The sequence below is a fragment of the Rhinopithecus bieti genome, unplaced genomic scaffold, assembly GCF_001698545.2.
Source record: "Rhinopithecus bieti isolate Rb0 unplaced genomic scaffold, ASM169854v2 scaffold_31527, whole genome shotgun sequence".
In the NCBI taxonomy this organism is placed as follows: Eukaryota; Metazoa; Chordata; class Mammalia; order Primates; family Cercopithecidae; genus Rhinopithecus; species Rhinopithecus bieti.
Window position 1 is genome coordinate 1,740,288 of NW_016813959.1, and position 16,823 is coordinate 1,757,110.

Consider the following 16,823-nt stretch of genomic DNA (forward strand, 5'->3'; position numbering starts at 1 on the left):
ACACAATCCTCACCCATCATGCTTCACATTACTCAGTCTGCCCCAAGATCCAAACCTTTTTAATGTAAGGCACAGCAGGAGCTAAGTCTCATTTTCAAGAACCGAAGGCACAATGGGTTGCTGAGCCCACTGCTCTGTTAGAGAAGACCCTTCAGTGATTCTGTCTCTAAGTGGCTCTGTATTCTTGGGTATGCCACTGAATCCCTTAGGACCTCAGACTTCCAATCTACAAAGTCAGAAGACCACACCCAGCACTTTCCAAAGCCCCTTCTGATTCTGCAGACTATGATTCTATGCATTTTCCCCACAATTGTTTTCTCTGGTCTGCTCTATGACTGTTTTGTATACAGTACTTTTGAAGTTTTAAGTTTCTATTCTTCACTTGTGGTTCCTGTCTGCCTAGTGCAGGTGAGGTAACACATCCCTGTCTTGCCAACACCTCATCTGAATAGCTACCCTGTATTCTCTCCTATATAAACATCACGAATGAATCGCCCATCCCTGAATTGCCTGGCAAATGCCTATGCTATAAACTGGAGCCTGTTGAAACAGCCTAAATCGAGCCTGTCCTTTGCAGAAGAGATTTCTGACTTAACTGAGCAGATTGCAGAAACTGGCAAGAATCTTCAGGAAGTGGAAAAGACCAAGAAGCTAGTGGAGCAGGAAAAGTCAGATCTGCAGGTCGCCTTAGAAGAAGTGGAGGTAAGTGTCTGGGATATGACGTTCGGAAATTCAGGAGGACCAGGAACTGAAAGAGGCTGCCCTTCACCACCCCATGGGGCCCTTCCTGCCAGGAGGCCCTGAGTTTCCGGTGGGAGAAACATTCAGCCATCCCAGGGGCTGAAACATCCACGGGCTGCTACTTTATCTCCTGGGTGTCCTCTGGCACAGCTCCCCTTTTGAAAATAAATTAATGTGTTCATTATGTCTTCAATGTCTTCCTCTCAGGAAGCAGAAAATCAATCACCTAACATCCTGAGAGCAGTGCAGAATCTCTCAGTTATGTTTAACATAGAGGCACAGACAATCATCTTTGGCTATCAAGAATCCTGTATAATCAAAACACACCCAGAGTCTCCTGATGCAGTAATCGGCAGTGGCCAGGATGACTGGTGGTTTCCAGGGAAATACGAACCAACACAGGATAACAGGAGAGCAATTGCCCTGTCATTTTGGAGAATAGGTTGACTCCCGATTTATGGTCATTATTAAAATAGACACCCTCAGTAAAATTTTCACTAATTAAGAAGGATACTCTATCTCAAGTCATAAGATAATTTGTTTATGAGCGATACAAAGTTTTAGTCCCAGTTTCATCACTATTAGGGATATCTGGGAGCAAGCCAAATACTCAGACCTCTCTGAGTATTGTTCTCTTCATCTATAAAATCGGTATAAGAATACCTACTTGTAGCCGGGCATGGCGGCTCACAACTATAATCCTAGTACTTTGGGAGGCCAAGGCAGGCTGATCAACTGGAAGGTCAGGAGTTCGAGACCAGCCTAGGCAACATGGTGAAACCCTGTCTTTACCAAAAATACAAAAATTTGCTAGGCACAGTGGCGGGCACCTGTAATCCCAACTACTGGGGAGGCTGAGGCAGGAGAATCGCTTGAACCCAGAGGGTGGAGGTTGCAGTGAGCCGAGATTGCGCCACTGCACTCCAGCCTGGGCAACAGAGACTCTGTCAAAAAAAAAACCTATTTGGGCTGGGCACCATGGCTCACACCACCTGTAATCCCAACACTTTAGGAGGCCAAGAAGGGATGATCACTTGAGCCCAAGAGTTCAGGACCAGCCTGGGCAACATAGCCAGACTCTGTCTCTACCAAGAAAAAAAATTAATTTTTTTTAAAAAAAGAATACCCATTTGATTATATGGGGATGAAAATACTCATTCATGAAGGTGGCTGTCCACAGCACCCCCAGTCACTCCTTTGCTTTCGTCAGGGTTCCTTGGAACACGAGGAGAGCAAGATCTTGCGCGTCCAACTAGAGCTGAGCCAAGTGAAATCCGAGCTAGACCGCAAGGTCATTGAGAAGGATGAAGAAATCGAGCAGCTAAAAAGAAACAGCCAGCGGGCAACGGAGGCCATGCAGAGCGTGCTGGATGCTGAAATCCGCAGCCGGAACGACGCCCTGAGACTGAAGAAGAAGATGGAGGGAGATCTCAATGAGATGGAGATTCAGCTGGGCCACTCCAACCGCCAGGTGGCAGAGACCCAGAAGCACCTGCGCACGGTCCAGGGCCAGCTCAAGGTGAGCACGGTGGCCGCCTCTGCGTACCTGGACGGGCTCCAGCCTGCCGGGCAGCTCTGGCTTCACCCCAGGTCTCCCCTGCAGGACTCCCAGCTGCACCTGGACGACGCCCTGAGGAGCAATGAGGACCTCAAGGAGCAGCTGGCCATCGTGGAGCGCAGGAATGGCCTCCTGCTGGAGGAGCTGGAGGAAATGAAGGTGGCCCTGGAGCAGACGGAGCGGACCCGCAGGCTGTCGGAGCAGGAGCTGCTGGACGCCAGCGACCGCGTGCAGCTCCTGCACTCCCAGGTGCGTCGGCCCTCACTCCTCCGCTGAAAATCCACCCTGGGGCAGGTAGCGCCTCCTGCACCCCTAGCTGCTTCCGCTATCCCTCGGCTCAGGGCCCACGCCATGGAAAGGAGCACCCGGTTTCTCCCAGACTAGTGGTCAAGACCAATTTTCTTTAAGCTTGCTTCTTGGAATAACTGACTCTTGATTGACAGATTTCTGAGCTTTTTCTGATCCAAACATTAAACATCTTGCACGTTGTAGGGAAATCAGAGCAGCGAAGGATTATTGTGTAAGGCGCCTGGAAGTACTATTTAAGAGGAAAGCTTAGAATATTAAGATTTTATTTCAAAATAATTATTTTTGACCCAGCTCAGTACCACACCTATAATCCCAGCACATTGGGAGGCCAACCAAGGTGGGAGGTTCGCTTTAGCCCAGGAGTTGAGGCTGCAATGAACTGTGATCTCACCTCTGCACTCCATCCAGCCTGGGCAACAGAGGGAGACCCTGCCAAAACAAACAACAACAACACACACACACACCAAAAAAAAAAACCACAAAATAATTATTTTTATAAACGTTTTAAAAACTCCTTTGTTTAAAAAAATAGAAAAAGTAAGCAAATACATGGAAGAAAAAAGTCAAGCATATTATTAACATTCTGGGGTCTCTCATTCTTAGGCCCCTTGTGAATTATATAAATATTATGTTTTTGCCTCCCAGGACTTTGGGATTGTTTGATCTCAGGAGTTTGAGACCAGCGTGGGCAACATGGCAAAACCCTGTCTCTACCAAAAAAAAAAAAAAGAATTTTAATTAAAATAAATGCATATATAGAGAGTAAAAAGATGAGCAATCTTTAGCAATCTCTTTTTTTCATTTAACAATCATGAACATACTTTGACTTTTTTTTTTTTTTTTTTTGAGACAGAGTCTCGTTGTGTCACCAGGCTGGAATGCAGTGGTGCGATCTCGGTTCACTGCAATCTCCACCTCCTGGGTTAAAGCAATTCTCCTGCCTTAGCCTCCTGAGGATTACAGGTGCACGTCAGCACACCCAACTAATTTTTGTATTTTTGTAAATACGGGGTTTCACCATGTTGGCCAGGATTGTCTCAATCACCTGACTTCAGGTGATCCACCAGCCTCAGCCTCCCAAAGTGCTGGGATTACAGGCATGAGCCACTGTGCCCAGCCTCGACATCTTTAAATAGTGTTCTGTAATATGATTTCTAATGACAGAAAAGTAGGCTATTCTACCTGTATATTATTGCACTTTCATTTAATCAGTCTTCTGTGGTTATTTTAGATTGTTCTCCGTAAAAATTTTACTTTTAGAAAGGCTGTTTTGATGAACTTCCTCATAACTAAATTTTCATATACTTCCATGATTACTATCACTTAATATGTCTAGAAGTAAATCAATTTCTAAAAATGAAATTTCAGGTTCCAAACAGCAAAGATATTTGTAATATTTTATAAATTGTTCTTTAATAAGGTTGTCCCAATTTTATTTCCTCTGGGAAAATGTGTGAGAGTTCTCTTCTATAAATTCTCAAATATTCCAGCTCTTATTTTAAAATCTTCACCAATTTTATTGCCGAAGCATACCTCACTGAGTTTTAGTATGGTTTTATTGCTAATGAGGTGGAACATTTTATCACTTTTCTTGGCCATTTGTATTTCTTCTAGTATGTTTTACCCATTTGTACTTTTTGCCCTTTTTTTAAATTGATTTGCCTTATTTATATGTCAAGAAAGGGAATATTTTCTTCTGTAATATACATTGCAAATGTTTTTCAGTTTGTCATCACCCTCACAATTCTATTTATGGCATAGTTTGATTATTTGAATTTTTTTTCATTTTATATAGTATGTCTATCAATCATTTCCTTGCTCCAACACCTTTTACTGAATAATCTATCCATCCTCAAATATTTGAAATTCTACTTTTATCATTTACTCAATTCTTTGATGTACCATTCTTGGGTCTGTTAACTGAACAGAAACAGGACTTTCTGTTCAGTTAACAATAAAGAAAGATGCCAGTACTTGGGAGGCCAAGGTGGGCAGATCATGAGGTCAGGAGATTGAGACCATCCTGGCCAACACGGTGAAACCCCGTCTCTACTAAAAATACAAAAAATTAGCTGGGCATGGTGGCAGGCACCTGTGGTCCCAGCTACTCGGGAGGCTGAGGCAGGAGAATGGCGTGAACCCAGGAGGCGGAGCTTGCAATAAGCGGAGATCACGCCACTGCACTTCAGCCTGGGCGGCAGAGTGAGACTGTCTCAAAAAAAAAAAAAAAAAAAAAAAAAAAAAAAAAAAAAAAAGAATAAAGAAAGAATAATGTACAGTACTGTACCCAGCAGGTCACCCATGTGAAAAATAAGAAATGGAACAGGATCATCATGTACTTCCTTCCCTGCCCAACCCTCCCCTTCCATTTTTTTAAGTGCCCAGATAGAACCCACACCCCTGATATCTAATTCTTCTTGTAGAACACGAGCCTGATAAATACCAAGAAAAAACTGGAGGCTGACATAGCTCAGTGCCAGGCAGAGGTGGAGAACTCAATCCAGGAGTCCAGGAATGCAGAGGAGAAGGCCAAGAAGGCCATCACGGATGTGAGCTCTGTTCTTCCTTTTCAGAGATGGGGTTTGGAATTGAGAAAGGGGGGCCTCTGAGCCAGGGTGTGGCAAGTATGTTTCATCTCTTATGACCACAATCAGTTAGTGGTGGCTTCCCAGACAGATGGAATGAGGTACAGTCTCAGCAGCGGCAAAGTGGGAGGGGAGGCTGAGGAATCAGCAAAGACTGGCCCGAGTCAGACAGGGGAGGCTCAGCATCATGATCCCAACATTCTCCTCTTCTGCAAGCTCCAGGTAGGGATGGGCGGACGGGGCCTCTGATGTGTCCTGTGAACTTAACCAGGCTGCCATGATGGCTGAGGAGCTAAAGAAGGAACAGGACACCAGCGCCCACCTGGAGCGGATGAAGAAGAACCTGGAACAGACGGTGAAAGACCTGCAGCACCGTCTAGATGAGGCTGAGCAGCTGGCACTGAAGGGCGGGAAGAAGCAGATCCAGAAATTGGAGAACCGGGTAGAGTTTTTGAGAGGACTCTTACTCTGAAAGTGACAGTCTCAGACAGAACCACAGTCCAGAAATTGAGATGGTGGGAAAAGGCCATTGATTGAATAGATTGCAAATTCAGTTTCAGGACTGCTTGCAAAATTCCTTGTGAGCCTCATTTCTCACCTCTTTCTGTTTCATCTGTTCCTGTGCCCCAACACACACACACACACACACACACACACACATACACACACACACACACATCTATTTTGGTATGCTCACACCTCAGTAAATGTAATATGATGTGTGTTAATGTTCACATTCCGTTTGCTGTGTAGATTCAGATGCACACACATACATGGAAAAAGCTATGAACATATACTTTACAGTCATAAAATTACACATTTTAATGCATTTACATTTTGGACCAAGTTTCACTTTGATAAACATGGCCCATCCTACATAAAATCTGCACTTTCCGTTTTCTCCCAATCTCAGGTTTCCTTCCCTCCCCAGCTTTTCTCATCTCTCAGTGCAGGCTGCAATTCTGGGACAGGTATGTCTCCTGCTCCAGCCCCAAAAGAGGGCGATCGGGGCTTCTCCCTTTAGGTTGATGCACCAGAAAAGTTCAACCCCCGTCACCAGGACATCCTGCTCTTTCTTTATCTGGAAGCGTATCCTGCAGTTATTGTTCCGTTTCTTTGCTGACTGTTCCCTTTGTTTCCTGCCCCCCTTACTTTTCCTTTTAGACCCATGTGGTTTATTTCAATCATTTTAAAATGGGCTGTACTAGCGGTTGACATTTTGGAGGAGGGCTCTGCGGAGGAGGCTGTTCGAGTGTCTCTTGTCCCAGGGAGACAGGAAATGAAAGAGTGGGAGGAAAGGAGGAGGAGGAGGGAAAGAGAAGGAGACAACTTTTCCCAGCAGGAAGGCCCCCAAATACTGTCATTCTTTATGCAAACCTGCAAACCACCAAGGATTTCCTCCCCAGGCACATGGTCCCATTAAATGTGAAAGGACTTTTTTTTAGGGGGGTGCTAAAAACAACAAGGCCGTAGACTTTTTGAATAACAAAAGTTAACACCAGGGAAGTTAGAACTTCCCCCCAAGTTCTTGAATGTTTATTTTCGATGGTCCCCAGTCCTATTCCATCACAATGAGTTTAGGCCTGTTCTTCTCATGGATCCCTCCTATGTGAAAAGGATTAGGTCTCGTGACACCTTCTGGCATACTATGATTCCGGGATTGGCAGGGAGCCCTTGGCCACCCTCCCCCTCCCATGGTGAGGTGCCTTGACTGTCCCCCCATCCCCTGCCCAGTTATGTGACTTCCATAAACCTTACAGAAGCCTAGAAAGAATTCCTAGGAAAACAAATGTTTTGTAGAACCTGATGGAAGACTTTCCTGGGTCCAGGAGGTGGACGGTGGGGAGGTTTTGGGAATAGTGCCCAGAGTAAGCCTGTCCTATTGATAGTTTTCAAGATTGATCTAGTGAGTCTCCAAGCCTGGAGTCGTCCCTGCTCTGCAGCCACTGTGATTCCCGGTGGAGTGGAGAATGCAGCTAGCTGCTGCCCCTCCTTGGCTTCAATCTCTGGATTGTGGAGTTGGGACCACAGTTGGTGACTTGCGTCCTCAGTGGCCACCCTTTCCCCTCAAGACTTCTGGAAAGGCAGAAGCAACTATGAAATTAACAACACCTGTGTAGTGCTTTGTCATTCTAACCATACTTTCACATACTTTAATTCAACCTCCACATTGGAGGCAGGCTAGGCAGGAAATATTATCTCCATCCTAAATACACAGAAACTCATGCTCAGTGGTGGCAACTCACTTGCTTTGGATCTATCAAGTGGGCCTGGAGTATGCTTTGATTACTCCTGGCCCAGGTTCTCTTCATGATCCCTGCTGCCTTACTTGATCTGTAATCAGGGCCACTATGAATAGCTGGGTAGGTTTCAACTGCAAGGACAAATCAGGTTAGCTTTTGCTGCCTTTGCCAAACTACCTGGCTCCACAAAAGGGTGCATCTGTGCAAAGCCTGACCCACCAGCTATGCTCTGTGCACCTGAGGCTGCCTCTGCCCAATGACGGCATCTTGTTCTCACTTGCTCAAAGCACCTGCATGGACTCGTGGTGACCTTGCCAGTAAAATACGGCTCCTGGGCCCTAGGAGGAGACATCTTGGCAAAAATCCCATTAGGGGATCTTTTTTTTTTTTTTAACTTGAATTTCTGGGATACATGTGCAGAACGTGCAGGTTTGTTACCTAGGTATAAACGTGCCACGTTGGTTTGCTGCACCCATCAACCCATCATTTCCATTAGGTATTACTTCTAACGCTATCCCTCCCCTAGCCCCCCGCCCCCCGACAGGTCCTGGTGTGTGATGTTCCCCTTACTGTGACCATGTGTTCTCATTGTTCAACTCCCACTTACGAGTGAGAACATGCAGTGTTTGGTTTTCTGTTCCTGTGTTAGTTTGCTGAGAGTGTTTTCCAGCTTCATCCATGTCCCTGCAAAGGACATGAATTCGTCCTTTTTTATGGCTGCATAGTATTCCATGATGTATATGTGCCATATTTTCTTTATCCAGTCTATCATTGATGGACATTTGGGTTGGTTTCAAGACTTTGCTATTGTGAACAGTGCTGCAATAAACACATGTGTTCATGTGTCTTTATAGAATGATTTATAATCCTTTGGGAATGTATCCAATAATGAGATCGCTGGGTCAAATCGTATTTCTAGTTCTACATCCTTGAGGAATCGCCACACTGTCATCCACAATGGCTGAACTAATTTACACTCCCACCAACAGTGTAAAAGTGTTCCTATTTCTCCACATCCTTGCCAGCATCTGTTGTTTTCCTGACTTTTTAATGACCATTAGGGGATCTTGAGTTCACGCTAGAATGATTGGCCCATGAGTCCATGAGAGAAGCCTGGGAGAGGAGACTTGAATTCTGTGTTCTTTTCATCCTACCCAGGTGCGGGAGCTGGAAAATGAGCTTGATGTGGAACAGAAGAGGGGAGCTGAAGCCCTGAAGGGAGCCCACAAGTACGAACGCAAAGTGAAGGAGATGACTTACCAGGTAGAGATCCCAAAAACCTCCTCAGCGAATGCTGTATGGACCAAGCCCCATCAGAAGTGGCCATAGGTTTGCGGGCCCCTGCCACGTGTACCCTGTTTGCAGGCTGAGGAGGACCGCAAGAATATCCTCAGGCTCCAGGACCTGGTGGACAAGCTGCAGGCCAAAGTGAAGTCTTACAAGAGGCAGGCTGAGGAGGCGGTGAGCACAGGAGGTCCCCGGGAGTGCCCACAGACAGACAGTCCCTGGGGCAGCCTGGGTGTCCCCGCCATCCCCGAGTGGGAGCAGGTTCCTGGTTGGGTAAAGTCCTCTGAGCCTCAGGCCTGAGTTTGCATTTGCAGGCTATAAACACAGAGACACCTGTCCTCTTCCTCTCTTGGTCCATGTTAAGTCTTCCCCACCTTCACCACCTCTGTGTCCTCTTGCCTCACCCTACTTGGCCAACCCCCTTCATCCCCTTCATCCTGCCCACTGTGACTTACTTGACCCACCCCAGAGCATGTTAGCCTACCCTGGCTGGCATTGGATCAACCCTGACTCTCTCAAACCACCCCAGCCTACCCTCCCAACCCTTCCTGCTCCCATGACCTGACTTGAGGCACCTCATCCTAATTCCCACCATCCCACCACAGCCCACCCTCTTAGGCATCTCCAGCCTTCCTCAGCCCTCCCAACTCCCTCCACTCCATTCCATCTTTTTTGATTCGCCCTTTGAACAAATAGGTGAAATCAACAGGAAAGAAATGGAATGGGCTAAAATCTGTGTTTCCCAAAGTGTCTTCTGAGGACCCTGGTTCTGAGGGATGTTAATAGCAGGAAGTTGGGCTGCCATGAGGAGGAGCTTATTATTTTACAGAGAAGAAATAGTTTGGGAAAATCTCAGTTAAACAAAGTTACACTGGTTGCTTTACTTCAAGGATTTCTCAGATTGTGTAGATGTTGTAGAGTTTCATATGTCATCAACTCTACAAAGTGGAAGCGGGGTTCCAGAATATACCATTTCTCACACTTCATTGACTTTGGAACCTTCTTATTGTATGCAGAGCATCCCACAGGGCTAATGTTCTAAGGACCAAAATTTAGGGGAGCCTGCCCTGGACAAATGACTGAGTTTCTCCCATTGCTCTTTTTCCTCCCTTCCCTGGAGCCTGGTTGGTTCAATCCTAACCTCAGAGAAGCAGATTTGAACTGGTTCAATATTGAGAGCAATTCGTGCACATGGGATGAGTACAGTCCCAGCAGGCTTGGCAGGCTAGAGGGTGCCCAGGAGGACACCTTAGTCAGGAATCCTTGACATTCCCCCAAATAGACCAGTACAGTGGCCTGGCCCTAGACAGATGATGCTGGGCAGAGGCACAGGATGAGGGAGACTTGGGCCATTGGTCTCTATACCTTCAGATGCCTTGGGAGAGCGCTGGACTTAGGTCTTTCCCAAAGATCTCTGTGGAACAGATACCATATAGAAGAGGTGCAAGGGAACATTTTTGGAGATCCTAGGAGGGACAGTAGCACCTGCAAGGTGATTCGAGGCAGTACACATGGTTGTGAGCTGGGAGCCTTGTCCTCACACTCTGGAGAAGGCCTACCTGCCCTCTTTGCCATTGGGGAATCCAAGGCCCTGGTTGCTTAACTCCTCAGAGGCCTTCAGGGACAGGGCACCTCATAATCAGACTGAGGGGCTCTATAGCCTCATAACCCCTCTGTCTCCTGTGTAGGAGGAGCAGGCCAACACGCAGCTGTCCAGATGCCGGAGAGTCCAGCATGAGCTAGAGGAGGCCGCGGAGAGGGCGGATATCGCTGAGTCCCAGGTCAACAAGCTGAGGGCCAAGAGCCGAGATGTGGGTGGCCAGGTAAGAGCAGGTACCTGAGATGTAGGGGCCAGCTAAGAACAGACACTGAATATGGGGGCCAGGTAAGAGGCGAAAGCCTGAGTGTGGAAGGCCAGATAAAGGCAGGTACTTGAGATGTGGGGACCAGGTAAGAGCTGGTACCCGAGATGTAGGTGGCCAGGTAGGAGCAAATACCTGAGTATGGCTTCTTCCCAAGAAGTCCCAAGCCCCGGGGGAGTCCCATGGACCACCCAGGGAGAACCTGGAGGATGACTGTTGATCCTCTCTTTCCTGCTGCTGGTCACACACTCCCAAATGCTACTGTTTTAGCAAAGACTCCTGTGGTTCCAGGCTCTTGGGAGAATGAGCAGTGAGGCAGGACACTGTCATCCCTGTCTCTCCCTGTTGCTACAGATGCTGCCCATGAAGCCCCTGATTTGCAGGGCATTTGTCCTGTCGCTAGTAGCTAGATTGGTTTGCTTTTACAATGTGCAAAGGGAAACAATGCCATTCCTTAACGTTTTTCTGAAGTTTCCGATTTTCCAGCTGCTCCACTTCAAGGTGATGTTCAGTCTCCCGTTTAGTTGACTCATTTCCTATGTACAATTATTTTTCCTCCCACAGAAGATGGAAGAATGAGGCTCACCTGATGCTTGTTGCCATGGGACACCTCAGAGAGGGTGGAGGGAAAATGTGTGAGAAATAAATTCTCCTAAATACTCGGATTCCCGGCTCTGCTGTGTTTATTATCATGGTCCATTCCTCTTCCATGAAGCTGATATTTAGATTCTTGCTGCTCTATTGTAAATATTAAATAAGGGATGTGAAAGTGGAGGATCTTTGCTCCAAGTAGAAAACATGGAAATTCAAACCATGGCCAGGTAAATCACTAGCTTCCACAAACATTTAAAAATAAAGACCCTATGTCACTCTACATCTCTCAGAATAGCTATTATCAGAAAATGAAAAATAAGTGTTGGTGAGGACATGGAGAAAAGGGAACTCCTGTGTACAGTCGGTGGGAACACAGATTGGTACAACCTAGTGGTAGTTTTCAAAACTTAAAATGGAACTACCATATATGATCCAGCCATCCCACTACTGGGTATACATCCAAAGGAAATTAATCAGGATCTTGAAGAGATACCTACACTTCCATGTTTATTGCATCACTGTTCACAATAGCCACAATGTGGAAACAAAATGTCCATCAATGGATAAATGGATAAAATGTGTATATGCGTGTGTGTGTGTGTGTGTGTATATATATATATGTAGATATCTCATATATATGTATATAGCTCCACAATGTGCATATACATGCAAATGTGCATATATAGCCAAATTTGAATATATATTCATATAAAAAAGAAGGAAATCCTGCAATTTGTGACAACATAGGTGAACTTGGGGGACATTATGCTAAGTGAAATAAGCCAGGTACGGAAAGACAAACACTGCACGACCTCACTTCAATGTGGAGTCTAAGATAGTCAAACTCATAGAGGCAAAGAGTAGAATAATGGTTGCCAGGGGCTGGGAGTTGGAGGAAATGGGAAGATGTTTGTCAAAGGGTACACATTTTCAGTTATACAAGATGAATACATTCTGGCGATCTACAGCACCAGGCCTATCTATAGTTAACAATGTATGCATGTATTAAAACATCAATTTGTGCACCTGAAATATATACAATTCCTTTTGTCAATTATACCTCAATAAAGCTGAAAACATCCAGAAGGAAGGAAGGAAGGAGAGGAGGGAGGGAGGAAGAAAGAGAAAGAAGGAAAGAAAATAAAGATTCTTTCAGATAACTGTAGCACATTTTCCTCCTAGGAGCTCATAATTCTTGCAAATTCACTTCCCCATTTTCTCTCTGAATTTACAGATAGGGACACTGGGGCCCAGACGGATTAAGCACTCTGACTATAGTTGTCTAGGGCAGAGTGAAAATTACACCCTGGAGATCCTAGACTTGCAGGCTGCCAAGCAACTCTGCTTTTCCATCCCATCCTTTTTAGAGGCTTTGTCATATAATTCTCTCATGCCCACCCATAGTTCCCCTTAACATCTGAGAAGGTAGCAGGTACTGTCAAACTCATTACTCCTAGGAAGACAGATGCTTTAGAAAAGGTTGGATAGGGTAACTCCTCCCCACCTGCATGGAGCCTCCTCAGGGTGTTCAGGGCCAAAAGGAAAAGGGAGCAGCTGGGTCCAAAGAGATGTTAACTTTCCAAGTCCAAGACGAGACTGGACCCAGGCACCATTCTCCCTCCTCAATGGGAAAGAAAACTACTGCTAGTTTCACATCTCTCTCTTGGATCTTAAGGATCTCATCCATTCTGATTATGTTGATTTGCTTACCCTGAAGGGGCACAGTAAAATGGAATCAGGACCCTTATGGGTGGATTAGGAGCCAGGACTAAATGTGAGCCTCATCCTGACCACTTAATAGCTGTAGCTGTGTGGCCTTATGTTGATCACATATATTCTCTGAACCTGAATTTCCTCATTGGTCAAACTGACCTGTGTGGACAGAAGCACAGGCTTTAGGTTCTGGCAAACCTAGATGGAATCCCAATGCTATCACATACTAACTGTGTGGCCATGGACAAGTTATTCTCCTTGCTTAGTCTCAATTTCCTTATTCTGTAAGGTGTAGATAACAATAAAAATCATAGCTTTGCCAGGAGGAATGAGGGCGTTGGGGTGACAGCAAGAGGCATAGACAGGGCTTCTTTAGGGATAATGGATGTTCTAAAATTGATTGTAGTGGTAGCAGTGTAACTATGAATATATTAAAAGCCATTGAATTTTACACTTTAAACTGATAAATTGTATGGTGTATGATTACATCTTAGTAAAACTGTTTCAAAAATTCAAAGCTTCTATTACCTGATAGTAAGTACTGGCTTACTATGTACCAGGCACTGAGATAAGTACACTATTCTCTAACATCTTAGATTATTCCTTCTCTCTGGCCTTCTAGATTCTCCTTTTCATCTCATCACCAGCCCACCCCAAATGCCTTTGACACAGTGGGGTTGGAAATTGAGGAAGACTGGCAGCAGTGGTGGTAGCAGAAAATGATTCTGAGGTCACCTTCCTCTAACTTAACCACTACCATTATTATGGCTATCATCACCATCATCATCACCATCATCATCATTATCACCATCATCACCCTCATCACTATTAAAATCACCACCACCATCACCACCATCACCACCATCACCATCATCATCACCATCACCAACTTCTCAAGATCACCGTCATCACCGTCATCACCATTATCACCACCACCACCACCACCTTCTCAAGATCATACCATCACCATCACCACCACCACCACCATCATCATCATCACCACCACCACCTTCTCAAGATCATACAATCACCATCACCATCATCATCATCACCATCACCATCTTCTCAAGATCACCATCATCATCATCATCTCCACCACCATCTCAAGATCACCCTCGTCACCATCATCATCATCACCACCACCACAAACATCATCATCACCATTATCATCATCACCACCAGCCACCTTCTCAAGATCACTATCATCACCATCATCATCACCATCACCATCACCTTCTCAGATCCATACCATCATCATCATCACTCCATCACCATCATCAATCCCTTCACCATTCTTCTCAGATCACCATCACATCACCACCATCACCATCATCATCATCACCATCACCATCCTCTCAAGCAGCACCATCATCACCATCATCATCACCACCACCACCACCTTTCTCAAGATCACCATCATCACTCACCACCACCATCTTCTCAAGATCACCATCATCACCACCACCACCACGCTTCTCAAGTCACCATCACATCAACATTGACTGAAAGAATTCCATTTGAAAAAAATGATCTTTTCAATTGCCTCATCTCACAGTCAAAAAAATCCGAAGGTCTAGGAAGGCAGATATAATATTATTTCAAACAGCACAGAACAAGCATTTGTTATGATGCTAAGTGGTCACACGGGGCCCATTGTTCTCTTTTCCATTCCATCCTCCCAACAAGCCTATTAGAAGACAAGCAGGTATAATACCTCATTTTACTGGAGGTGATGCAGACAAGTTATGACTTGCCCCAGTGTTTTGAGGAGCGGGATGAGATGCAGCTTTTCAGTCTCACATGGTGGTTTCCCCTCTGAAGACAGGTGCCAGTGGGATCCTGAGTCCAACCTGTCAGGGTCCAATTCTGCTACCACGTCACATGCTTGAGAACCTGCGGCAAAGTTACTTCATGCACTTTAAGGCCTCTGTTCCTTAGATGTAAAAAGAGGAGTGTAAACAAGTTTATAGGGTTGTTTAGGAAATAAATAAGAATATGCAGAAGCCAGGTGTTCTACGAGTGGGCACAGCAGTAAGCACTCTGATAACCCGTTCTCCTGATGCAGAGGTGAACCTTGGCCCAGGAGGTAGGTGGGAGTACAAGAGCCAGGGATTCAGTGGGACAACAGTCTGAGAGTTTTGGCCGTGTCTCTAAGGGGTTTCTCTGGTTTGGGAGTTAACATATGGAGTTGGGAGGTCATTTTTTAAATCCTGTGGATTCACTTCTCCCTGACACCGCCAACAAAACAAAATATTGAATTCCATCTTCTCAAGAACTCCACAGTTCAGTGAGGTCTCCATAGGATTAAGATACCTCCAAGGGGCCGGGCGCCGGTGGCTCAAAGGCCTTGTATCCCAGCGCACGTTGGGAGGCCGAGACGGCGGATCACGAGGTCAGGAGATCGAGACCATCCTGGCTAACACGGTGAACCCACGCTCTCTACTAAAAAAAGTACAAAAAAACTAGCGGCGATGTGGCAGGCGCGCGATTGTGGCGGGCGCTGGTTAGTCCCAGTTACTCGGGAGGCTGAGGCAGGAGAATGGCGTAACCCAGGAGCAGAGCTTGCAGTGAGCTGAGATCCAGCCAATGCATTCCGCCTGCGCGACAAGAGCGAGACTCCGTCTCAAAAAAAAAAAAAAAAAAGATACCTCCAAGGAGCTGTGCGCTTACCTGGCTCCCATATCCCAGCTCCTGACCCCCGGATTTATGAGTCAGAAGAGAAAGAATATTCCTATATCCTTCACAGTACATAACAGTGTCTTATACTTAATCAGAACTCTGATTATTGAAGGAATGAATTAATGAATGAATAAGAGAGACACCAGTTACTCCCTGATGGTAAGTAACTAAAGATAAATTTCCTTTTTCTTTTCTAGAAGAAAGAGAAGAGAGTGAAGCCGAGGTTTGTGTGCTGAGTTTTCTTTCCCAGCATGTATATGTCAAATTTCATCTGGCAGCGGGAAACCAGTCTTAAGCCCTCAGGCTGAGCTGGGTACCTCTGGACCCTCCTACTCTCTTGCAAAATTGAAAAGGAGGTAGAGGGGACCTTGCCTTGGGTCTTCCACACCATAAGACAGGGAGTGCACAGAACTAGAACAAAAGCAAGAAAGCTTGGGTTCCTATCCTGGCATGTCAATACTTTTCAGAGGGCCTTGGGCAAGTCAAGAAATGTTCCCGAGCCTCAACATGGGGCTAAAAGTCCTGGCATTACCTACCTACAGGATGCAGTTGTTAAAAGGTTCCCATGCAATGCACAAAAACGTTTCTTCAACTATGCAGCATTGCCCAAATTGAAGATGGCACTGTTGCTTCTATTTTACTAACAATAATGAAAATAATAATGCTGTTATTGTTGTTATTCAGGAGTAAAACCCAGCCTCCACACCTGAACTTTCAGCTCGAGGGAGTTGGAGAGCAGTGCCTACCCTGGCCCAACGCCCCCTTCAAAACAGAGCTTTGCTGCCACCTCCTGGCTGTGGAAAGGCATGCTTTTCATTATACAAATGACCTAGAGATGAAACTCATAAAATCTTGGATTAGCTATTCAGAGTCAGAGGTGTCACTGGGAATCATGTTCATCTGGAACAGCCCACTGGTTTTGCAAATGACAGAAATCCAGGTTAGTGATAGGATCTGGTAACCCCTCAAGATATAGCATCAGAATCAGATATCCCAGGTCTTTTGGCTCCCAGACCAGGGCTTCCCCAACTGAGTATCCACAGAAAAGGACTTTACAGAATCTTGAGATGGAGGGCTAAGACTCACTGGACAGGCAAAGAGTGGTCCCTAGTGATGGCCTTGGCAGTAAAGAGTATGACATGGTCAAGGGTCTCTCCCCAAACCTCATGCTCCTCATCCTAGAAGACTCTGCCAGGCTGGAAGAGAAGTGTTGGTCCCAGGGGAGAAGCAGTACACCTACACAAATAGCCTC

General features: G+C 45.8%; 1 protein-coding gene across 1 annotated transcript in view; it reads left to right on the top strand.

The window, feature by feature from the left end:
• Window positions 1-11,239, top strand: part of MYH13 (myosin heavy chain 13) — a 67,845-nt gene extending 56,606 nt beyond the window's left edge. Inside the window, exons 31-39 of the mRNA XM_017849252.1 lie at window positions 578-702; window positions 1,952-2,260; window positions 2,345-2,548; window positions 5,032-5,157; window positions 5,465-5,635; window positions 8,595-8,699; window positions 8,802-8,897; window positions 10,412-10,546; window positions 11,150-11,239. Of these exons, the coding sequence (XP_017704741.1) occupies window positions 578-702; window positions 1,952-2,260; window positions 2,345-2,548; window positions 5,032-5,157; window positions 5,465-5,635; window positions 8,595-8,699; window positions 8,802-8,897; window positions 10,412-10,546; window positions 11,150-11,164 (1,286 nt within the window). The 3' untranslated portion in view covers window positions 11,165-11,239. The remainder of the gene's footprint in view (window positions 1-577; window positions 703-1,951; window positions 2,261-2,344; window positions 2,549-5,031; window positions 5,158-5,464; window positions 5,636-8,594; window positions 8,700-8,801; window positions 8,898-10,411; window positions 10,547-11,149) is intronic.
• The last annotated feature ends 5,584 nt before the right edge of the window (window positions 11,240-16,823 follow it).